We start from the raw sequence: 24246 nt of genomic DNA, 5'->3' as shown, positions 1-24246 counted from the left end.
CAAAACGGACTAGAATTATCGAATGCTGTTCATCCCTGATGCCTGAGCCCTTCTTTTCTCAGCATTCTTTTGGGCTAGCCTTGCTTTGGCAGCTGCAACTCTATCTGGAGGCAAGACACACTTTGATGGACTGGATCTTCGGCTCGATGCAACAGTGGTCGGACGAGGTACCCCACGGTCGTTATTTGACTTAAGCTGGTCAACGGCTCTGGATCGAGATACTGTAGCTTTAGGAGGACTTGAGGGGATGTTATATATCTTTGGTCTGGGGCTGTCTAGAGACCTCTCACGACTGGTTCGTGTACGAAGAGGAGGCAAGGACGCGTCTTCGGCTTGCAAGTCCACATTTGGTGAATCGAGGGAGAGATCCGCATATCGATTGGCGAGAGGAGTATAATCAACCTTCTTCGATTTTTGAAAAGCATATTGTTCCGTAGACGCAAGATTAGTAATCTCAGATAAGGCTGCATGTGACGATCGTTGTGTGATATCAGTGGGTGCTTCAGAATGTGTAGGTTTAGAGGAGGCAACTGTTTTGGATGGCCGTGCAATGGAATGACTCAAGACTGGAATATTACTTGTAAAAGCATGCGACTTCTCAATTGGATGGCTTCTGGTTCGGAACAAATCATAGCCCGATCCTGTTACTTCGTCATAGGTAGAACCACGAACAAGCTCTCTCAATTTGGCTATCTCCTTCTCGTATGCATCGACCATTGTATCGTATTCGATGGACTTGATATGGAGAGCCTGTTCCAAATCTGTTGTGGCCGATTGCTCACCCTTCAATGATGCGATTTCTTTCTTAAGTTCCACTACTTGATCATGGCGCTTTCTCAAGAGCTGCTCTGTCTCGCGTCTTGAACTCTTTGCCGTTTGCTTCATGTGATCGTAATCTTTTTGAAGAGCCTTTAAGCGATCCTCTTTCTTCTGGCGTTGTCCTTCTACGAGCTTTAAACGCTTCTCCCAGCTTTCTGTATGCTTCTCGAATCGCAGATCGGAATGTAGCAAATCTTGTGAAAGCTTGTTGTTTTCCCCTTGAAGCTTAGAAACAGTTCTATCGGCGGTGGCTAAAGCTTGTAACGCTTGCTCTAATTCATTTTGGATGGAGGCTGTGTCTCTGGGCTCGTTCTTCGCATTTCTCAATTCAGACTTTGGGACAGCTGCTGCAAGACTTCCATCCCCTTCCATAGCTTTGCGAAATTCTTCTACTTGGACACGATATTGAAAAGCTAAGGCAGTCTGACGAGCAAGTTCCCTCATGAGTGCCGGCGAAGTGTCCCCTTTAACCTTCCCATCTGCTGCAATCTGCGACATTAACTCAGTGATATTGTTTTCCATCGAGGCAACTTTGGCTTGCTCTTCCTTCAGTTTTTCTGCGAGATCGAGAGCTTCTGCATCTTTTTTCTTCGCATAAGACTTTGCGAGCTGCTTGTACCCTACTAGCTTCTTCATCTGAGTCTGCGCCTCATCGTGGTACTTTTGGAATTCGGATTTCCAGAATTTGCCAGATTGGGACCGAGGATCGTTGATGTCAATCGTAATATCTGCATCACTGTCGACTCCAGACATTGATTCTTTCGCTAGCTGTACATCATTTGATCTTGAATTTTTTGGTTCCTTCGTGTCATTTCGTGTCTTTACATCCTTCGCCTTAGTCAAAGCTGAATTTGGCAATGTCGAAAAGGTGGTAGAAGATTGATTGCGCTTTTTGAATGCACTGTCCGATCCACGAGAGTCTTCTAAAGTCTTTAAAAGCGAGGTCTTTCTGCTCGGCTGTGATAGTTCTTCCGGTTGGGCGACCCATGAAGTGAGGGCTTTCCCTGGTGTTGGTGCCCTGCCAACAATCTTCTGTGGCCTGTCCTTGCCTTCGTTATCATCAACATCTGATCCGAAAGAAACAGTCTTTCTTCGAGTCGCCGCAGTTCCGGGTGTCATTAATATTCCTGGTGGTTTCGTTGGAGAAGCTGATAGATAATGTGGCAGCCGATTATCTCTGTCTGATATTGGATCGTCCTCCTTTTCAAGTCCATATAGCGTATCGTCTTGCGGAAGGCCAGGCGTACCAAAGAAGGCACTTTTGAGTGCGCGAGCAGCAAAGACCGGGGCTGGAGTCTCCGGTGCATCTATCTCGGGGTCTGCACCTATGAAGTGTAAGCATTTTGCGTCTTCTATATACTTGGGTAAGTTATGATAAGTTTATACCTGCAACGCGCTCGGCACCATCAGGCCGTCCTAACCACCAGTTGAGCATATTTAAGGTGGCAAACTGCAAGAAGTTTACGAAAAATCAATGCCCATAGATTTTCCACCAATTAGTAATTCGCGAAGGTGGTTATCATAAAGTACAGTACATCCATAAACTTCCTTTGGAAAATACACTTAGTGCCTGAACCCTTTTTGTTTACTTACAAGGATTAGATCGGACGCGAATGTGCCAGGCAACCGCAACCGCAACCGCGATTCCCCGCGTTTAAGCCTTGCCCTGACATGGAATTCACTGATGTCCTTAACATCTAATTGGGCAATTGATAATCAAGGCTATTTCAAGGTAATAAATTCCTTAATTAACATATAAATTGTCTCCATCCAAATGCTTGTCCGGATAGACCTACCTTCAAGCTCGCGATGAAAAGAAAACAACAAGACAAGAAGGAAAGAACAAGAGGCAACAACGACCTTCATGTTAAACGAACTCGATCAAGTAATCGAATATCGGCAGAAGTACATCACCAATCCGAGGACGTTATTTCTCCAAACAACAATATTGCAAGTAAACGAAGTCAATCTCCTACTGGGGAAAAAGAGAATATTATCGGTTTAGAAGATTCGGAGGAAGACAGAGAAATAAATCTGAACAACAATAATGCTACGCTACCAGAATCGCAGTCGAAGGCTCACGGGTCACCCAGTCGTCCTACCTTAAGCCCGATTAAAGCTCAGAATCAATCGACTCCCAAGTCTTTACGACATGGCGAGAAATTATTCGCAACACCTATCAAAGTCAAAGGCATAACTGGAACAGATGAAACTCCACGCCTTCGACGCAACATTGATCGATCGGCCAGGAGGAAGAGTACTAGAACCCTCATTGAACGTACAGTACTAGGCCTCAATAGCGACGATGATGACGAGGAAGAGGATATTGCGAACCAGATATACGATTCAGACGAAGATGGGGAAATTGGAATGGGCAACGACGATACAATTCAATTATCTGAAGATCTACGCGAACCGTCTACTCCCTCTAAGCGTGGACGGGGGCAATTAAAGGGACCAAAGGCTCGGCAAAGATCATTGACACCACCTCAGGATCTTACACCTCACGAATTATACTTCTCTCAAAATAAGCCCGGGAGATCCAAAACTGCGAATTCCAATCTATCTTCTTTGGCGTTACTAGACCACGAAGAATATTTTAGTCTTGCTCGGAACTATAAAGACCAGCACGAAGATGATATGAACTTTCTACAGGATGTACATGCCAAATCTTTCAACCAATGGCAATTTGAGCTCGGCCAGGACTTCAACATTTGTGTTTATGGTTGGGGTTCAAAAAGGTCTCTTCTTCTCAAATTTGCGGAGCATATCTACAACACCATGACTGATCATTCTCGGCAGAGAATAGTCGTAGTGAATGGTTATGTACAAAACCTCACAATCCGAGAGCTTTTGACTACAATAGCCTGTTCTATCTCTGGTCATGGCACGAAAATAGGTTCACAACCCGCAGAAATGCTTGAAAACCTCACGAATATACTTGATGAAGACAAAACTCAACATGTGACTCTAATAATCCATTCTCTCGATGGATCTGCTCTTCGTCGCCCTGCGTCCCAAACGATACTCTCACGCTTGAGTTCTCACCCACAGGTACATCTAGTTGTGTCTGTAGACCACCCTTCCTTCCATTTGCTTTGGGATAGTTCGCTTCGCTCAGCTTTCAACTTACTCTTTCACGATTGTACAACTTTTCTACCTTATACAGTAGAAGTTGACGTTGTAGATGAAGTGCATGAACTTTTGGGCAGGAGCGGACGCAAAGTAGGGGGCAAAGGAGGTGTAAGCTTTGTGCTCAAGAGTTTGCCTGAAAATGCAAAGAATCTTTTCAGAGTCTTGGTTGGGGAACAACTTGCAACTATGGATGAAAACCTCATAGGCGAGCATAATGATGACGATGAAGATGGCGTACATGGAGTTGCTAGTAGGAAGAGTGAGCCAGGTGTGGAATACAGGGTGCTATACCAGAAAGCTGTTGAGGAATTCATTTGCAGTAATGAGATGAATTTCAGAACGTTGTTGAAAGAGTAAGTTTATAGTCGTCGTATCGATATATGATGATAGCTAATCCTTGCTTAGATTTCATGATCACCAAATGATAGAGAGTAGAAAAGATGCTCTGGGGACAGAAGTGCTGTTTGTACCTTTTAGAAAGGAGGAATTAGAAAACATTCTTGAGGATATTGTATCGTAAGGGATTTTCAGCTGTTAGATATTCTTAGCAAGGTGTTCAGGACTGCATATTGAGCATTTACAGGTATGGCATAAGAAGGCTCTTTGACAGTCAATCAAATTAATTCATATTCAATTATCTTACCATCCCTTTACAATTCTCGTTGTTCTGTCAGCTACCTATGCATATACCACCTGCAGCTCCAGATGGGCGTCTAGTTCTCACAACTTTCAGGTCCAGTACCTGGGTACTTTAAAAATGCCCTTGGCAGGCAATTAATTTCGAATGTGCGTGTAGCCTTGCAGGCTAGGCTGACAAGGCTAACCCCACTAACAAGAATACCAAATTATTTTGGCTATACCGAGTGCCGTCACTCGATTAAATTCTTCCTAATGTTACGTCAAATACACAACAAATTTAGGAAGCTATTAACAATGGCTCGTGCAGCTCCTAAGGATCCTTTATTATTTGTTCTCGGTGCGACTGGTACTGGAAAATCACAAGTGGGTCTAGAAGTCTGTCATTGAGAACGACGGCTAATTAATCATCCTACAGTTGGCTATCGACCTCGCAAAACGATTTAATGGCGAAATAATAAATGGTGATGCTGTGCAAATGTATGAAGGCTTACCTATCATTACAAACAAGGTCACTGTCGAAGAACAGAATGGTATTCCACACCACTTGCTAGGATTCATTCCCCTGGATGCGGAAACATGGACGGTAGGCACATTCAAGGATCGCGCAAGCCAGATAATCCAAGAAATTCGATCCAGGGGACGAATACCTATTGTAGTAGGCGGAACGCATTACTATACACAGTCTCTTCTATTTGAGCATGAGCTCGTTTCCTCCGGGAAAGGTTCTGGGGAGGGGCAGGATAATGAACAACTCTCCATAGAAGAAATATCCAAACGATTCCCAATACTCGATGCACCCACAGAACAAATTCTGGAGCGATTGAGGGAAGTTGATCCTGTCATGGCTGCACAGTGGCATCCTAATGATCGGCGCAAGATTCAAACATCGCTGCAAATATTCTTGACAAGTGGAAAGAAAGCCTCCGATATCTATAAGGAGCAGAGAGAGATCAAAGCCATGGCCCAGGCGACCTCGGACGGTAACTCGGATCAAGCAGAGGCATTCAACATAGGTTCACCATTGCTATTTTGGGTTCATGCGAAATCAGATGTTCTCAAATCGAGGCTTGACAAACGAGTCGATAAGATGATTGATGTTGGCCTATTGGATGAAGTCAAATCGATGGAGAACATTCGCCAAGAATACATTCGTGGTGGTGCTGATCTTGATCTTTCTCGTGGAATATGGGCCTCTATCGGCTGGAAGGAATTTGAGCTGTACCTACGCGCCCTTGAGCAGGAGGACAGAGATCCAAAAAAGCTGAATGCCCTCCGCGATGATTCGCTAGAAAAAATGAAGGCAGCCACCCGACAATATGCGAAAAGACAAATTCGATGGATCAGTCTGAAATTGATACCAAGTCTTGTTCAAATGAACGCCCTCGATAGGTTATATCTCCTCGATGGAACGGATGTATCATCATGGTTGGAGAGTGTGTCGGACCCTGCTGTTGGTATTACCCAAGAATTTCTTCTTGGCAGCAAGCTGCCATCACCAAGTGAAATGTCAACTCTAGCCGGAGAATTCTTGAATCCCGAAAAGCCCTTGCAGCACTCTGAGAGCAAAGCCCGATGGGTGCCACAGAAATGTGAAGTATGTCACATCGTCGTTATGACTGAAGGTCAATGGCAAGTACATTCTACAACCCGCGCCCATCGACGAATGGTGAAGAAGCTGCAGAAAAATGGGGTAACTAGTAGGTCCTGTCACGATAGCGAAAGGAGTGGTGGCACATCATCATTTGCTACTTGAGAGGCACCAATGCTGTGCCCACAGACATAAATGACCCAGATCTCCAACCCCCACGCCAGACCAACTGAAAAATTTGGTAGCTTTCAGAACTCGTGACAGATCTTTGGTAATATGACCATCATCACAATTGTAGCCAAGATCCAGCCTTACGGAAAATCGACGAGAATGAAACCAAGAGTAACTTGACATCTTACGCGAGGCTATTAGTAAGACTCCTGGTTATACTTGATGCTGTACATCAAAACGGAGATTAGGAACTACTACAAACGTAGAATTTTCCACGCTGGCTGTACCTGGAGTGGTAGTACTTCGTGGAGCGCTTTTTGTGTGTACGCGCGAGAACGAACTCACACCAGATAATTTCAACAACTGGTTCTGGGCTATAAATTTAATTTCAATGGGTTCGTCGAAAGCTTTTGAGTTCCCAAAAATTGATAAGATGGAGACCATTGAATATGGGCGAACAAACTTTTTTATAAAAAAAATTATTAAAAAAAGGAGCATCTCGCGGTGGAAAATTGTCTCGCTGGTTTCGGTCCTGCAATGTTCTCTCAGCTACTACCTAGGTAAATATTGTCGACCATTACATCCCGTGTCTTAATTGGAGCCAATCTATCTGGCAATCCGATAACGAAAGTTTGACAACTTAATTTGTCAATTCAAGGAGGCTTCGATAGCATGTGGAAATTTGCGACTTGTTGGATGTGGGAGGAAAGTGCACTGCTAAAAACGAGGACTACTTACAAGTTACGTACCAAGAACCTAGTACACGGGATTCGATATGTCAACCTGCTTTGCCCTTGACATGGCATTTACAATTTGTTATTATTACAGCCACATGGAATTTACCCACCGACCGTGCCAACCCAGAACCCCAGCAATTTATTACTCGAGCTTTAAACGTGCTCTCTCACAAAGCTTGATTTGAACGCGAATGACAAGGGGAAGAAAGCGCCCCGCAAACGTCCATCTTATTAACAGACTGTTTTTCGATATATCTTCAATGGTTACTACGCAACTTGATATATATATTTTCAGAACTTGCAATACAAATCTCAGTGTGTCGTACGACATAACTATTAGCAGTATCCTTTATATCATACAATAACAGCAACCAATCGAATTGCTCGTGGTGTCTTTTTAACAATCAATCAATCGAGCAAGGAGGCCCTGTTCGCTCCATGAGGGATTTATTTCCCAGATATCATTTTCGCAGCTAACCTAACGTTGACCAGCGGACTTGGATCGAGTTTTCACTACAAAGACCACATTTATAACAATTCAACACCGAACGCATTCAATTTTTATATGAGCGATTTGATACAACGTCTAAGATGCAGAGATTGGCGACCACTTGCATGGGTGGTTTCAATTTTATTACGTTGATGTCAAAATTGACGGGCTTCCAGATGCGCCCTGAAGTTACAGATCTAGACCACATTCGGCTTTGGCTTCTGGAATGCAAGTGAGTTTGTATTATATGTAGGTAGCTGTATGATGGAAACAGCTTGTGCTACTACCCACCTATCTATAACATTCTCACGAGATGCGAAATTGTTCCGCGCGATATATATCACAATCAGAAAATTTGCATATGCTCCCACGCTTACGCCACAACTTCTGGTAGGACAACTCATTTTTCTACAAAAAAAATTGGGACAAGGTAGATCTGTATCCATCAACTAGTCTTTTGGAAACAAAAGATAATTTGGCACTGCCCCCATCTGCTTGCCGTACCTACTCGAGCTTGTTTGTTGCTGTATCTCCTAAGTCTTTTACTACTTGCTCTTCTAATCTACTTAAAGTTGTTGTTGGCCTCCCTCAAAAATTCAAATCGTTCGAAGTCGTCGGGTTGTTTGATATTCCCAAGCCGTTTCTGTTTTTGGTAGCTTCAATTTCTTCCACCCTTCTCTCCATATTCACTTCTTTTTATCGTTGAACGGCCAACAAGTGCTACGACTCCAAGAGCTCTTCTGGTTTACAGCTGTACTTTCCTACCCACTCAAGTGGCAGTTTCGCATTAGCAAGGCATTTCTCTAACAACAACACATCTGCGAAGCCTTTGGTCAGCTACTCCTTTAAGACCCTCACTACGATACTCTGACGATCAATAACATGGACGAAAAATCTGCACCTACCTCACTCGAGGATCACGACGATGAAATCTTTCACGTCCAACCTAGACCCGAAGCCCGAATCAGATTCGGCGCACAAGATGAAGAGACGGGCAGACAAATACACACGCTCCCTAGAATGACTCGGACAGCCACAAATAACTCGCAGCTATCAACTACAAGCTCAAGGCGCCGCAGAGTTTCCATCGATCCAGCAACTGCTCTGCCAATTACTTACCGCACTGTATCTTTTGCCATTGAAGAAACTAAAGAAAAACAGCGAATCGATGCAGATCGTGCAAAGAAGGGCGCTGCAGCTGAGCTTGGTGATTTGGAGTGGCATACTTTGTCGACAGACGATGTTGTAAATCGGTTGGAGACATCACTTGCTCAAGGTCTCTTGAAAGAACAGGTTGAGGTCAAGACAAAAGAATTCGGAAAGAACATGCCTTCGAAGCCACCTTCAGACTTGTTCTCGAGGGGTAGGTTCAATCTCATATTCATTGGCGATTCATCTATGCTCTCATTTGTTTGGAATCTTCTCTGATCTTTTTATCCTTTAGTCTTTGGATATCTATTTGGTGGATTCGGATCAGTGTTACTGATTGGTGGTATTTTGGTCACTATCACCTATGAACCATTAGGAAAACCAAATCCGGCACAAGCAAATCTTGCTCTTGCAATCGTCCTCTATGCTGTCTTCGTCATTCAAGCACTATTCAATGCATGGCAGGATTGGTCGTCGTCTCGGACCATGGCATCTATCTCCGGTATGCTTCCCGACGACTGCTTTGTCCTCCGCAATGGCAACCGCGTAGAACTTGCCGCAGTTGATCTAGTTCCCGGTGACATACTTTATATAAAGGCCGGTAACAAGCTACCTGCAGATGTGCGGTTCGTTGAAATCTCATCCGATGCTAAATTTGATCGCTCCATCTTGACTGGCGAGTCACAACCTATTGCCGGTTCAATCGAAAATACAGATCTCAATTATCTGGAAACGCACAATATTGGTATGCAGGGAACTCATTGCATCTCCGGAAGCGCGATAGGAGTCACTGTTAGCACGGGAGACAAGACGGTCTTCGGAAAGATTGCCAAATTGACCAATACGCCGAAGACAGGCATGACGACACTGCAAAAGGAGATCTTGAGGTTTATCATAATCATTTGTTCCATCATGGTATTCTTCAACATAGTTGTCATTGTCTGTTGGTCTGCATGGTTAAGACATTCTCACCCTGACTGGATTTCCACTGGCGGATTGATTATTGGTATTTAGCTTTTCCTTCTCTCACTTATCTGGTCCACCACAGGAAACTAGAAGGGATCTTTGGCTAAGAGATTTTTACTGCAGATATCGTAACAGTGGCAGTTGCATTTATTCCTGAGGGTTTACCTATCGCACTAACTGCTTCCCTAACCATTACGGCGAATATCATGAAGAGCAATCAAGTCTTGTGCAAATCCCTAAAGACTGTCGAAACATTGGGAGCTGTGTCAGTTATTTGCTCGGATAAGACCGGAACCTTGACAAAGGTAACATTAGTGGCACTTGTCCTTAAATATTCTTAGAGATCTTCCAGCTAATTGTCTCCTCAGAACAAGATGTTTGCAACCGAGTGTTCAATCGCAGAAAAAACAATGACGCCTGAGCAAGCTGTTGAATTCCAAAATCTCAATGGCAAGACTACCAATTCTGTGGCTCAATTGCGATCCCTGGCAGGTTTATGCAATGCTGGCGAGTTCGATGCTGCTACGCTCAATCTGCCTCTCGCGGAAAGGAAGATTGCAGGCGATGCGACAGATCAGGCAGTTCTTCGACTATCAGAAACATTTGGAGAGGTTCGACAATTGTATACTTTATGGAGAAAGACTTTCGAACTAGCATTCAACAGCAAGAACAAATTTATGATCAGGACTCTGAGGCTATCTGACCCCGAAGGCTTGGAACTTGCAGTATCACCTGAGGAGCTAGCTGAATGGAGAAATGAAGATCTTCTGTTGACTATTAAAGGAGCCCCAGATATTCTAGTGGAGCGCTGTACTAATTACGTTGGTGAAGACGGACATGTTTACCCGTTGAATCCGGAGAAGAAGGCGTCTATTGAAGAGATAAAAAACAAATGGTCAAGTCAGGGAAAGAGGGTGATTCTACTTGCAAGAAAAGTTCTTCCAGGCCACCAGAAACAGCATAGACCCGAGAACAACACCTTTGAGGCCGAGATCATGCGACAGGCTGGCAGCGATTTGACTCTAGTGGGACTTGTTGGCATCGTTGATCCTCCTCGAGATGAAATCCTAGAGGTAGTCAAGATTCTAAGAAGAGCTGGTATCCGAATTTTCATGGTCACTGGTGATTTCAAACTCACAGCTCAAGCTATTGCTATTGAATGTGGCATCATCACTACCCCTTCTGAGATGATTCACGATATTTCTAAACTCAGCAGAAATGGTATAGATACCCCCAAAAGCATTTCAAGTGGTGTCATATCTGAGAAAGACGTGGACTCTAAGCACGGAGATGCGAGGTCGATAACTCTGAGCGGTCCGGATTTGATGAGTTTGAACGATAATCAATGGGATCAGCTTTGTCAATATGAAGAGATTGTTTTCGCACGTACTACTCCTGAGCAGAAGCTACGCATCGTCAAAGGTATTTTTTCAAGTTTACTTCACGCACTATTTTGCATACGACTAACAAGAATACAGAGTTTCAAAAGCGTGAAAATATTGTAGGTATGACGGGCGACGGAGTCAACGATGCCCCATCTCTAAAGGCCGCCGACATTGGTATCGCTCTCGGTAGTGGCTCAGATATTGCCATTGAGGCTGCCGATATGGTCCTTCTCGATTCTTTCGGTGCCGTTGTCGAAGCCGTCAAATATGGTCGTGTAGTCTTTGACAACCTCAAGAAAACTATTATCTACCTTCTTCCCGCAGGAACCTTTTGCGAATTCCTCCCCATCATTACCAACGTCATTCTAGGTCTTCCTCAAATTCTGAGCTCTTTCCTCATGATCATGATTTGTTGTCTCACAGATTGTGCTGGTGCCACAGTTCTTGCTTATGAACAACCGGAGGCCGATGTACTTTTGAGGAAACCAAGAGATGTTAAAAAAGATAAGCTGGTTGATTGGAAATTGTTATTTCATGCCTACATTTTTCTGGGTGTACAACAAGCTATTGCGTCATTTGCGATGGCTTATTGGTATTGTCAACGGAGAGGAGTTACATTTTCGATCTTGTGGTTGGGCTATGGAAAGTATCCGCCTCATTTGAGTGATGCATATGTACAGCAAGTGTTGGCTGTGGCTAGTAGTATTTATTTTGTCAATTTGGTTATCATGCAGTGGTTTAATTTGATGGTAAGTCACTTTCCTTCACTTTGTACCTATTCTCCCCAGCTCTTCTTGCTTTAATTTCTCACTTCCTGACTAACCAAAACCCAGGCAACTCGCACCCGTCGCCTCTCAATTTTCCAACAGCCACCTGCATTCAATAAAGCAACACAAAATCTCTGGCTTTTTCCTGCAATAATTTTCGCCCTCGTCGTAATATTCATCTTCCTCTACATACCAGGATTGGCGTCTGCAATCAACAGTAGCCCAATTCCAGTGGAGTATTTCTTCTTGCCGTTGGCTTTTGGTATGTGGATACTTTTCACGGACGAGGTGAGAAAGTTTTGTGTGAGAAAGTGGCCAGAGGGTTGGTTGGCGAGAATAGCTTGGTAGAGGGGCAAAGAAGGGAAGGTAACTTTGACGCTTTTGGGGGTAGAGGATAGGAGGTTAGAGCTGTTGGGAGCGGTAATGCAAGATGCTAGATATTTTGGGTTTATTAGAATGTAGAAATGGGAGGGATTCTTGATTTTGATGGGCGGCGCTAGCACTTCTTCGTTACAGATTATGATCATGTTATGGATATCAGAATATGTTTCGACGAATTTATGGACAATGAAAGGATTGCGATTCACTTTGTATATATATGATTGAATGACCAATGCTTGGTAGGTTTCTATACATAGGTAGACAGCTGGAGTTCATCATACCTGAGTTGACTATAAGCCATGAAACTTCTGTGAGCTCTTGATCAAAATTCAGATAACTCATAGTTTGGGTATTGGAAGAGAGTATTCTATCACTTTTGTGAAGACAATTAGTTGCTATGACCATTATCAATGAGAACTCAATGGCTTGCTTGAGGCCACCAATGATTGAATCTTCCATTCAATTTTGAAGCTGGAGATGTGTCTTGAATGATATGTGATAATACAAATGACCCATACAAAGTACACCAGTATGAATACTCGTAAATCATAAGAAATTCTTACTCATCTCATATTCTCATCTGTTCTCAACATCTTGCATAAAAGGGGTACGGACGGACACTAGTGAAGCTCTACCATTTGCTGACTCATCCCCATGCACCCAAAGGCCACATCTTTACATTAAGGCACCAGTCCCAAAATTTACTAGTGCCACCACCTTGAATTAATCCCAAGCTTTGAGATCTGTTCGGATTATTATTCCTGTCAACACTTCACAATCTGCGACATTTATTCAAATAGCAGAGCACAGTGCCAACGTGCCATTCTTTAACTCTTCTTCTCATTCTTCTTTTTCCACTTCTGTGAGGTTTTCAGATATTAAACCGCCAAGATGAGTGGCCGTAAGTTATATCTTTTCTTCCTGCACAGCTCATCGTCATAAGTGTGGATGAGCTTCTAAAACTTCAAATTTCTTCCCACAATCAATTGCAAAATACTGACAATGTATCTTTATAGTTCGATTCCTCGATCTCATCAAACCCTTCTCGCCGTTCCTCCCTGAGGTTCAGCAACCCGAGACAAAGGTCCCATTCAACCAAAAGTTGATGTGGACGGGTTTGACATTATTGATATTCTTGGTTATGAGCCAAATGCCATTGTATGGTATTGTGTCCTCAGATACCTCCGATCCTTTATACTGGTTGAGAATGATGTTGGCAAGTAACAGAGGTACCTTGATGGAATTGGGTATTACACCAATTATCTCCTCCGGAATGGTTTTCCAACTTCTTGCTGGTACCCATTTGATTGATGTTGATCTTGACTTGAAGGCTGATCGCGAGTTGTATCAAACCGCGCAAAAGCTCTTCGCTATTATCTTGTCAATGGGTCAAGCTACTGTTTATGTCTTTACTGGATTGTACGGTCAACCATCCGATCTCGGTGCTGGTGTCGTCTGCCTTCTCATCCTTCAATTGGTTGTTGCCGGTTTGATTGTTATTCTCCTCGATGAGCTCCTCCAAAAAGGATACGGTCTTGGAAGTGGTATCTCCCTCTTCATCGCTACCAACATCTGCGAGTCTATCATCTGGAAAGCATTCTCTCCCACTACCATCAACACCGGTCGTGGCCCAGAATTCGAAGGTGCCGTTATCGCACTCTTCCACTTGCTTTTGACATGGCCAAACAAGCAACGTGCTCTCCAAGAGGCTTTCTATAGACAACAACTCCCCAACATCATGAACCTTTTGGCCACTATCGTCGTTTTCGCAACTGTTATCTACCTCCAAGGTTTCCGCGTTGAGATCCCAGTCAAATCTTCCCGCCAACGTGGTGCTCGTGGTTCTTACCCAGTTCGTCTTTTCTATACCTCCAACATGCCAATTATGCTTCAATCCGCCCTTTCTTCCAACGTCTTCCTTATCTCCCAAATGTTGTACTCCCGCTTTTCTGAGAACTTGCTTGTCCAACTTTTCGGTGTTTGGGAGGCAAAGGAGGGTTCAGCACAACTTTTCGCTACTTCCGGTATCGCATACTACATGTCCCCACCTTTGAACTTCACCGATGCTCTTCTCGACCCAATCCACACTGCCGTCTACATTGTTTACATGCTTGTCGCATGTGCCATCTTCTCCAAGACTTGGATTGAGGTTTCCGGTTCCGGCCCAAGAGACGTTGCTAAGCAACTCAAGGATCAAGGACTTGTCATGGCTGGTCACAGAGAACAAAGCATGTACAAGGAGTTGAAGCGCATTATTCCTACTGCTGCCGCATTTGGTGGTGCTTGTATTGGTGCCCTCTCTGTTGGTAGTGATTTGATGGGAGCTCTCGGCTCTGGAACTGGTATTTTGTTGGCTGTCACGTAAGTACATTCATTTCAATAGTACCCAATACAAATGACTAACACTTTCATAGTATTATCTACGGATACTTTGAGATCGCCGCAAAGGAGGGTGATATGGCCGGCATGAAGGGCATGATCATGGGATAAGGAAATCCCTTTTCATATCTTTCAAATTCTTCTTGTATGCTTGATTACATAAAAGAAAAGCAAAATGATTTAGGATTGGTGGTTGTTAGGAAAATCGGGACGGGTTTCGGAGATCAAAGATGTGTAGATGAAAGAGACAATATCATTTTATCTACATACTGACTATGATCTTTGTGTAATGTAACAATAGGTGCGGATAGGTTGGGGATGGGGATGGGTGTACTTTTTGGGACTGCATTGCATGAAATCTGATGGTAGCATGAGTTATAAAAAGCAGGCACTTATTGTACAATTTGTAAAGAAATGTTTGATAAAGATTGGGTTTGCGTTGTGATTGTAATTGTGATTATAACGATGTGGATACTGAATGCTATAGAAGCTATACCAAGTGTGCTGTTGTAGGAATTGTACTGTAATCATTATATACTACCTAGGTAGGTGATAATAGCTCTATCAAAGTGTAGGTACGAAGCATAAAGTTAGTGAATTAGTGGATCGGTTAATTAATTATTAGTCTGTCTGTCTGATATTTATTAGTGTGTCGGGTGTGTGAATTAGATACTTAAGGTAGTTCAGTTGGTTTGTTGGATTAGATCTCTTTAGGGAATAGGGTATAGGTAGGTAGTTGGTCAGTTAGATAGATCGGTAGCTATCTACCTAGGTACCTAGACTTAATAAGTAGTTTGGTCGTTTCTTGCTTTGCTTTGCTTTGCTTTGCTTTGCTTTGTTCTCCTTCTGTTTCTGTTCCTGTTTCTGTTCCTGTTCCTGTTTCTGTTTCTGTCTTTGTTTCTGTTTCTCAATCAACTCACCCACTCATATATCCCCCCCCCCCCCATCACTCCCCCCCCTCCCCCTAGAACCCAGACCAGAAATGAAGCCAGAACCGCAACCAATCAACCAACCAACCAACCAACCAACCAACCACTCAATGACATTGAAATTTGAAATGTAACAAGTTGTTCTGATTTTAATCCTTATTTATTCCTCATCGTTATCGTCTCTCTTTCATGAAAAATATATGTATACCTCGCCGAACCTTGCCCAACCACAACCACCACCAAATCTACTCACAGCAGCACAAATAAGTAATTTTTCCACCACCCACCGATCCCAAATGCAAATAACCAACCAGGCCCAACAATCCATCTACAGAATTTCAAAATCCCAATGCATTTATTTATTTACCACAAAAGAAAGAAAAAATTATGTATAGTTCTTCCCCATTCTCCAAAATGCACTATACTACATCCTTCCTTCCTTCCTTTCCTCCTCGCTTTCCCCCTCTCTACTCATCATCCACTAGTCTCTTTGCCTCCCAAGCCTTCTTCGCCGCCTCCTTCAACCCGTCCAAATCTCCACTCGTCTCACACATCCCTCTAAAAATCGCATCCTTCCCTTCCTTCTTCAACAACTCATGCGGATGGGCATATTCTACCACCTCTCCCTTATCCAATACCAACACCTTATCATAATCCACAATTGTTTGCAAACGATGCGCAATTGTGATAATCGTACTCTTGAGTTCCCTTATCGTTTCTTGAATCTTGGCATCAGTGGTATAATCAATAGAAGCAGTAGCTTCATCCATCATGAGAACCTTGGGTTGTTTAAGTAAAGCGCGAGCTAAACAAAGAAGTTGTCGTTGACCTTGTGAGAGATTGTTTCCTGATTCTGTAACGGTGGAATTGAGGTTCAAGAAGATATTCTTGTTGGTGGTTGTAGAGCCTGATAATGATTCAATAGATGGTGGTCGTGAGACACCTGGGGTGGAAGGAGCTGTCGATGTTCCTACTGGTCCAATCAAATGAACCCTTCGTAAAGCTGTAAAGATATCTTCATCTGTAAAGAGGTTGAAAGGATCTAAATTACTTCGAATGGTACCTGTGAAAAGGGTTGGATCTTGTGGTACGATGGTTATTCTCTCACGAAGATCACGAAGGCCAATAAGACCAACATCAACATCATCAATCAAAATCTTTCCCTCCTCGGCCTCAAGACCACGGAATAGAGCAAGGGCAAGAGAACTCTTTCCTGCACCTGTACGGCCAACGATACCAACTTTTTCCAAAGGTCGGATTTTGAAACTGACATTTCGTAATACAGGATCCAAGTCTTCCCTATATCTTGTGGTGTAATTAATGAATTCCACAGATCCTTGACTTGGCCAGTTCTTGGCCGGCTCAGTTTCTTCAATATACTCTGCTGCTTCTTGCTCGACGTCCAGATACTCCTTGATTCGCTCTACGGAGTTCATGTTTTGTTCATTCATAGAATATAGCCGTACCATCCAAAGAACATTCTCCGTAAAACTGATGGCATAACTTAGGGACAGACCAGCCGAACCAGCATCAATAGTACCAATACTACTGACAATAAATGCTCCTGCGAAGAATGCGACGAGATCACCGACCAAGTCAATTCTGAATGATAACCATCGATTTGCTGCCCATAGATAAATAAATGGTCGACTATGAGTGTTGATTCGTAACATGTTGTCTCGAACAAATCGTTTTTCATCACCATAAGCTCGGATAGTGGTAACTCCGTTGAGTGTCTCTCCGAATTGCTGGAACAATGGACTTCTTTGAATTGATTCAATTCTCTTCAAATCTCTTGATGATCGAAGATAGAATTTTCCAACAAAGAAGTACATAGCACTGATGAATACACCTGCAATCAAGAAGCCAGGAGTGATAGCAGTGATCAAAGCGACCGTTACAATAATAGCCAAGGCACATGACATGACTCCAATGGCGATAGGTGCGACTTCTTGATCAACAGCTTCCAAGTCCTTACTAAACCGATTCATGAGTTGACCTAATGGAGTCGAGTCAAAGAACTTAAATTTTGCTCGGGTGACGGCTTTCATCAAATTCTCGTGGATTCTCCAACTTGCGGTAAGAGAACCAAAGAAGAGCCAGAAGTCTCTGAAAAGGGCAATCAACATGCATGCGATACCAATCAAAGCATAAACCCCGAGATAATATCCAACATCAACATCTGGAGCGAGCTTCGCCACAATCGAAGTCTTGTTAGGGTCGAAATATGGTTGAACTTGAGATAACTTTGAGCTCGCGACTTGGATAGTAGAGATAGTATTGCCAATGTAATTGTTTGCGGATAAGTGATATTTGGTTCGGACAGCTTCAGCATCATATCTATAGGTTCATTAGCACAAGTCGATAGCTGAAAAGTGCACGTTTTATAGCTTACTGATTTGCCCATTGCTTAATCCATATATTGGCCCCAAGAGCGCCAACTTGTTGGACTCCAAAAACCATTACAGCGAGAACCCAGAACCACCAAGGACCCATGGCTCTCAAATACAATACGAGGACTCTCCATTTGACACCACCCTCTGCTTTTGTTTCGGCCATGGCGTTTTTCTTTTCTTTGGATTTCTTCGCCTTTGGTTTTGCATTTGCATCGTCCGGCTTACCATTTGCAGATTGCTCCTCAATAAGAGTTTCGTTGCTCTCCTCACCGATGCTAGAAGGGACTCGAGATGGGATTCGTGAGTGAAGAGCAGAAGCGGGGCTTGATTTAGTAATTTCCTCTCCTAATTTCCCTGAAGCTATAACCTTATCTGCGGATCCTTGTTCGGTGATCCTACCGTTCTCGAGACAAACAACATATCGAGAATGAGGAACACAGAGAGATAAATTGTGCGTGACTAAGATGCATGTACGATCAAGCATCAATGGTCCTCGAATACAATTATCGAATATCCACTTGGCAGTATGTGAATCCACAGCACTCAAACAATCATCGAGGAGTACATGTTTAGAGTTGGAGTAAAGAGCTCTTGCGAGAGAGATACGTTGCTTTTGGCCACCGGAAAGACTGATGCCCTTTTCACCCACAAGTGTTTCATCGCCATCATCCAGAATGTCCAGATCACGTTCTAAAGCGCAAGCAATTATCACATCCTTGTATCTCTGTTCATCCAGTGGAGCAGCAAACAAAATGTTTTCCTTGATATTAGCGTTCACGAGCCAAGGTTGTTGAGCGCAATAAGCGACGGTTTCAGTAAGACCAGTTTCGGGGTCGGGTCGGACATCTTCACGACTGAAACCGCCAGGTAGGAACACCTTTCCTTTGATTAGAGCCATCTCGCCGAGAAGAGCCATCAGGAGAGACGTCTTTCCAGATCCAGTGGGTCCAGCAATGATGTTCAAATGACCAATTTCGAATTTGACATTCAAATCCATCATTCGGAATGCAGTTGAGACATCTTCATCAGTGAAGGCTTCTTTGCCACCCCAGGACAAAGTAGCATTCTTAAATCCAATCATTTGATTACCATCCTCATCCAAGTTATCATGTGAGAGCTGATCGTACTTTTCAGTCTCGTCTTCATTTAAGAATTCCTCTACTCGATTGATTGATACTTGACTTTCCTGAACATGAGCTATCATGTCGCCCAATTGATCCAGAGGAACGCGTAGAATATTAAAGAGTGAGATAGCTGTGAATGCGATGGAAGGATAAAGCGGCTTCTTCTCTCCAACTGTATAATAGAGAAACGAGAAGAAAGTAATAACTACCGGGACCGTGTTCCACACAGCAACAGCGAAAGCCCAGATGATATACTTTAAGCGTAATGCTTTCAACTCATCAGCTCGCTTATCATTGACAATATCAGTAAAGCGTTTTTCCCACGCAAAGTATTTAATGATACGAATGTTCTCTAGGACTTCATTGGTAGTATGGATTCTTTTATCGGTAGCTGCCATAATTTTTTTCTGGGCAGCTCCAAAGCCACGAGCGAATCCAATATTCACAGGGAGAAGAATAGCCATGACAACGAGACCTGGAATACTACTCTTTCCGAGGATACGATAGAGAAGATATACAGCTACGATCAATTGGGTTGGAGCAGCAGCAAAGAGGAAGTGAAGATACGCAGTGACTTCGCTGACTTTGAAAGAATCAACAGACATGAGATTTATGATGGTACCAACATTAGCTTGCTCATCTGTCTTCTTTCCAGCCCCAGTTGCAGTAGCTGGTGGAGTTTGTGCGGCATTAGAAGTTTGCTCACCCTTCTTCTTTCCAAGTGATCTTCGCCACCAGCTAGGCTTCTCTACATCCTTAAGATCTTTCTTTGCGCCAAGAACAGAGTCACTTCCTGATGCAGCCTTTCTTCTTAATGCTTTAGCGTAGATTTCACCAATGATGATTGCCCTGAGCCTTATACAGATCTTGCGGCCAATCCAAAGGGCCTGCTGATCAGCGAGCGAGCGAAGAATATCTGTAAAGGCAAGAAGAATGACGTATAGCCAGATGACATTGCGAGGCGCCGAATCTGGATCTTCAATGTATTCAAGAATAGCTTTCAACAGCAATGTAGGTGCAAAGTTGAAAAGGCCGGAAAAGACGGCATAAGCACACTGTATAGTAAGAAGACCTTTAAAGTAGCGCATCAAATGCCATACTAAGGCCGACGTCTTTTTGAGTAGTCTGTAGTCTGCCAAAACAGCTGCCGCTTTGTCCTTTGGCATCAGGTTCCAGACATCTCCGATTTCGAAGGTGTTGATATAGCCGTGCCAAACAATAGAATCGACCCATGCGAAGGTAGCAATGGAAAACAAGCTGGCCAACGGCTCTTTTGAGGGTTGAATGTCTCCCTCCCACTCCAAGACCACAGCCTTGTTGCCCTTGCGTGTAGTAATTGCGAGTCCGAAAAGGAACGAAGAGAGGATGAAATCCGAGATAATAAGTCCCTGGCTGACTCTGGAACGCGGGTGGATGATCGCGGAGCGGAATATAACCAGCGAAAAGAGCCACTGTGCAGTGTATAAAGCAGCCGTGTGATTCCAAATCTTTGGGACTCTCCATTTCGTATTGGAGAAAGCAAATCTCAAACTTGCGAGTATCAAAATATAGGTCCAGGTAAAGATTCCAGCAGTGGCGGCCACAACCCCCTTTGAACCATATGCGCCGAGTACGAAAACTGCGATCTGGATACCAAGTTCTACCGTGATTGCAAGAAGCTCAATAACTGTCAAGGTGTTCTGGCCTCTAGGACTATCAATGGCAGCAACCGATCCTTGAGTGATCGTTTTCGTCAATACCAATCGTCCACCGCCATTTATCGACAACCCCTCGTCTTCGTCATCGACAGCGGTGTGCTCGTTTCCGTTTGCAATTGCCTCCCCATTATGATGACTGAATCCATTGCCACTTATCGTTGTACGGTCAATTGATCCCGTTCGCAGTTGTCGATACTTGGGTTTCTGTTTTAACTTTATTTTCCGGCGGACCGCAGATGTTATTAGGATGAGGAACGAGAGGCCGATGACTATTAGCGGAAAGAGTACTTTCAGATAACTTTTTGCGGTTAGTCTTCGGGCTGGCAGCAGACTGTCTGCTTCCACTTACTCTCTCTGTACACAGTTTGTGAAATCATCGATTTGCCATATAGGCCCACGGCATTTGCCCAACATGTTGTTGAGTGTGAATAGTAGGATGGCGATTGAAACGTCTCGAACGTATTGTGTGGAGGTAGTCTTAACGTATCATTGAATTGGCTAATCAAGTAAAATAATTATTATTTCCTGCTTATAAACAATGACTATCGGCGAGAAAACCCCAAAGAGGTGATAAATTAAACCGAGAGCGTAAAGCTGTAGTATATAATGGGAGAAGAGAAAGCAGAAGAAAAAGAAGAAGAAAAGAAGCAGCCAGATAGTTCACTACCAGATCTCCGAGTAAATATATATATAATGAGGATTTATGTACTCGGAAGTTATGGTGGGAGAGGAAGAGAATGAAGTTGTATGTGAGTGAGAAAGGATGAAGGAGGTGGGAGTTGGAGGGTTGGAATGGATGGGATGTTGGGAGTGGTGGAGAGAAGAGCTTTGTGATTTGTGATGGATGGAGGAAAAAGTGACTAATTGCATGCATTCATACATAGTACATACCTTTCTTTACCCTCCCTCTACTCTGACTGTCCTATGATGAGATTTTTACTTTTATCTGCAAAAAGAGTTCAAGTTAAGCATGCACCATACATACAAGTACGAGGTACGATAGCAGATGGACTGTTCCCATATTAACCTATGTGATGCGCATCCACCCTCGAGCCACCAACTCTTTCTGGTCCCACTTAGATAATATTGCCCCACTTGATGAGGGAAGAGAACTTAGAGAAGTCGAAGGACTCAGTGTCAGTCACTCCAGGAGAGAGAGGCTTTGTCTCGGATTGTTGATACTCAATAGTACGTACGGAGTAGCTTTGTCAGTCGGAGTTGTAGCACAGAGTCCATTCATCATACTCATCAAGATTCCAATTCCGTCTTCCGAAGCCAATCGGTGAATGACTATGAGATATATTCTGCAATAATCGTAATCTTACATACCCACGTGATACCTCAATACGTTTTGTACGATACCTGGTCCATACAGACAGACATCTGTACCTCGTTCGCCTAGGAAGACATACTTCACAATGCTGGAAAGGTTAACCTCTCAACGGGAGCACAACAGGGAACTTCTTGGAACGTTGATTGCATTTTACCTTTTTTCATCAAAACACTCATTTTGTTGCTATGGTATTATGATTGCCCTCGTCACCATTGGTATACGTATACGATACTTTGGCCAAGGGATATTGAACAATCGATTCCATGGATGTTTCCTACACGAATCTGCCAAATGCTCTACTCGGTCGGCTTGCATGACTTCGGTGTCTACAATGTACATGGTGTGGAGTGTGCTATCAGTGTGATATCACTTTGATCCCGATAGGTGGTATCTATCGACCTACGTCGCCATGACTACGCATCAACCTCCAGCTTATTCTATACATGACATGGTGCACATATATATAATATGAGATCGATCGAGGCATCAACATGACGACTTGTCGACGATGCGACGCCCTCTCTTGATTCTGGACTCTTGACACCCCCAGAAATAGACATTGATCTATTGCCATTTAACCGCCATGCAAAGGCGGTCATCAATGATCAATCAAACAATCGACAAGGGAATCGGCATTAGTTCTCTTATCCTAGGATACGACGATATCTACCTAGCAATTCTAGAACAACCCAACCTTACCCCGCGAAGGATTGCTTTTGGATTGCTTCTTACATTCGTACTTCTTACTTGGATCAAATGAACTTCACAGTTTTCCTCGTCTCAAGATCAAATCATTAACTTCTACCATCCATTGATTGATCAATTGATTTCATCACAAGCTTTACTCCGTACTTCGTACATACAGTTTTCTCCCTAGGACCCATCTTCAGACCCTCATTGCTATCAACGGTTCCTGACTACTTCGTGTAGCACCCCTTCATTCCTGCACCACTCTTCCATCTCCACACTTCCACCCACACCGCCATCACTTATCGGAACGAAATCCCCCAAAACGTCTGAGAAAGAAACTTTTGGCCGACCTGAGCGTCGGCGACCTATTAAGGAAGGTGCTGTCGGATATGGTAGCCGCATCTTTCACCTTGCACTGTGCACAGTGGACACGATGATCGTGATCAGGAATTTTTTTGGCTTTCATCACTTGCACAACACAAACACCCGTTGAACAAAGCTATTCATTATCTGATTCGTCGAAAATCCATCCTTATCTGTGCATTACATTACAGTAAACCATGTGCGATAAGGGCTCTGACTCAAATGTCAAAATTACCCGATGCCACGCTCTGTTCTGTATACCTCCAGGGCTAGGTAGGCTCGTAGGTAACAGAAAACGTCGATTTTGTGGCTTTCCGTCGTGTCACCTGCTTTGGCTCGTGGATTTGATCCCTCCGAAGCCATGCATGATGGCACTTATAGAAGATGATTTTTTACTAATTCTGCAGGTTCATTGGGCAATCGATAGATTTGAAGTTTGATATTTTGACCTGTCATACACAGATAGTCGTCTTGAAAAGGAAAATAAATCCTCACGCCTCGATTTCAATTCATCTTAAGAGTCGTTGATTGAGATCATCGACGATGGAAGCCTAGTAAGTTTACTATATACTTCAAAAATTACTAGATCTTAGTAGATAGCTAGTCCAAAATAGTCTCCCCGACTTACACAAGCATTTTCTCAAGCCAGAGGATATCATATCATCTCATATCATCTACCTACTCTTCATACTTCTGTTCATTTCTCAGCCCAATTCAATGCCGAGCTTACCATGTTATAAATTGATGAGATGAGTTGAGCCCGTTCCGAGAGTGGGAAGTAGGCTCCCGAGCCAGCAAATTGAAAAGTTGACAATACTCTCACGACTTCCTAATCGTGTAATATTCGGAGATGTACTCCATGCCATCTCCTTGATTGCCATACTTTTGCACTCATGTCATACATCCAACCTCACCTTTGGTTCCCTTCCGTTGGCCCATTCCTGTTCGAAACAGCAAACAAATTTCAACGTTCCATACCTTCTTAAAGAATTCTCCTTTGCCGTCTAAATTTTCCGAATGGCACGATGCATTACAAAACAGCGTATTGTATTCTCCGAGATGACCTGCCAAGCAAACTGCTACGGCTGATCCCTACGTCACGTCTTCT

At 43.5% G+C, this 24246-nt stretch overlaps 6 protein-coding genes across 6 annotated transcripts; 4 read left to right on the top strand and 2 right to left on the bottom strand.

Moving 5' to 3' along the window:
• Nucleotides 1–15: 15 nt before the first annotated feature.
• Nucleotides 16–2254, bottom strand: EAE98_012406 (uncharacterized protein; the record flags this gene model as incomplete). The annotated part of the gene is made up of 2 exons (XM_038960031.1): nt 16–2144; nt 2206–2254. 2 exons carry the CDS (start codon nt 2252–2254, stop codon nt 16–18), a joined length of 2178 nt encoding a protein of 725 aa, XP_038803588.1.
• A 374-nt stretch (nt 2255–2628) lies between these two features.
• EAE98_012405 (uncharacterized protein) lies at nt 2629–4474 on the top strand (the record flags this gene model as incomplete). The annotated part of the gene is made up of 2 exons (XM_038960030.1): nt 2629–4307; nt 4360–4474. The coding sequence occupies 2 exons, from the start codon at nt 2629–2631 to the stop codon at nt 4472–4474; spliced, it is 1794 nt and encodes a 597-aa protein (XP_038803587.1).
• Nucleotides 4475–4887: 413 nt separating this feature from the next.
• EAE98_012404 (uncharacterized protein) lies at nt 4888–6346 on the top strand (the record flags this gene model as incomplete). Its single annotated transcript, XM_038960029.1, has 2 exons — nt 4888–4956; nt 5009–6346. 2 exons carry the CDS (start codon nt 4888–4890, stop codon nt 6344–6346), a joined length of 1407 nt encoding a protein of 468 aa, XP_038803586.1.
• Nucleotides 6347–8461: 2115 nt separating this feature from the next.
• EAE98_012403 (uncharacterized protein) lies at nt 8462–12194 on the top strand (the record flags this gene model as incomplete). Its single annotated transcript, XM_038960028.1, has 6 exons — nt 8462–8942; nt 9024–9734; nt 9818–9999; nt 10063–11116; nt 11173–11828; nt 11913–12194. The coding sequence occupies 6 exons, from the start codon at nt 8462–8464 to the stop codon at nt 12192–12194; spliced, it is 3366 nt and encodes a 1121-aa protein (XP_038803585.1).
• A 924-nt stretch (nt 12195–13118) lies between these two features.
• On the top strand, nt 13119–14717 carry EAE98_012402 (uncharacterized protein; the record flags this gene model as incomplete). Its single annotated transcript, XM_038960027.1, has 3 exons — nt 13119–13128; nt 13244–14588; nt 14642–14717. The coding sequence occupies 3 exons, from the start codon at nt 13119–13121 to the stop codon at nt 14715–14717; spliced, it is 1431 nt and encodes a 476-aa protein (XP_038803584.1).
• Nucleotides 14718–16002: 1285 nt separating this feature from the next.
• EAE98_012401 (uncharacterized protein) lies at nt 16003–21166 on the bottom strand (the record flags this gene model as incomplete). The annotated part of the gene is made up of 3 exons (XM_038960026.1): nt 16003–17875; nt 17931–21050; nt 21102–21166. The coding sequence occupies 3 exons, from the start codon at nt 21164–21166 to the stop codon at nt 16003–16005; spliced, it is 5058 nt and encodes a 1685-aa protein (XP_038803583.1).
• Between the last annotated feature and the right edge of the window lie 3080 nt (nt 21167–24246).

This window comes from Botrytis deweyae (assembly GCF_014898535.1).
Source record: "Botrytis deweyae strain B1 chromosome Unknown BDEW_066, whole genome shotgun sequence".
Taxonomy (NCBI): Eukaryota; Fungi; Ascomycota; class Leotiomycetes; order Helotiales; family Sclerotiniaceae; genus Botrytis; species Botrytis deweyae.
The sequence above is the reverse complement of the archived record's forward strand: the minus strand, read 5'-3'. Positions and strand labels throughout refer to the sequence as shown.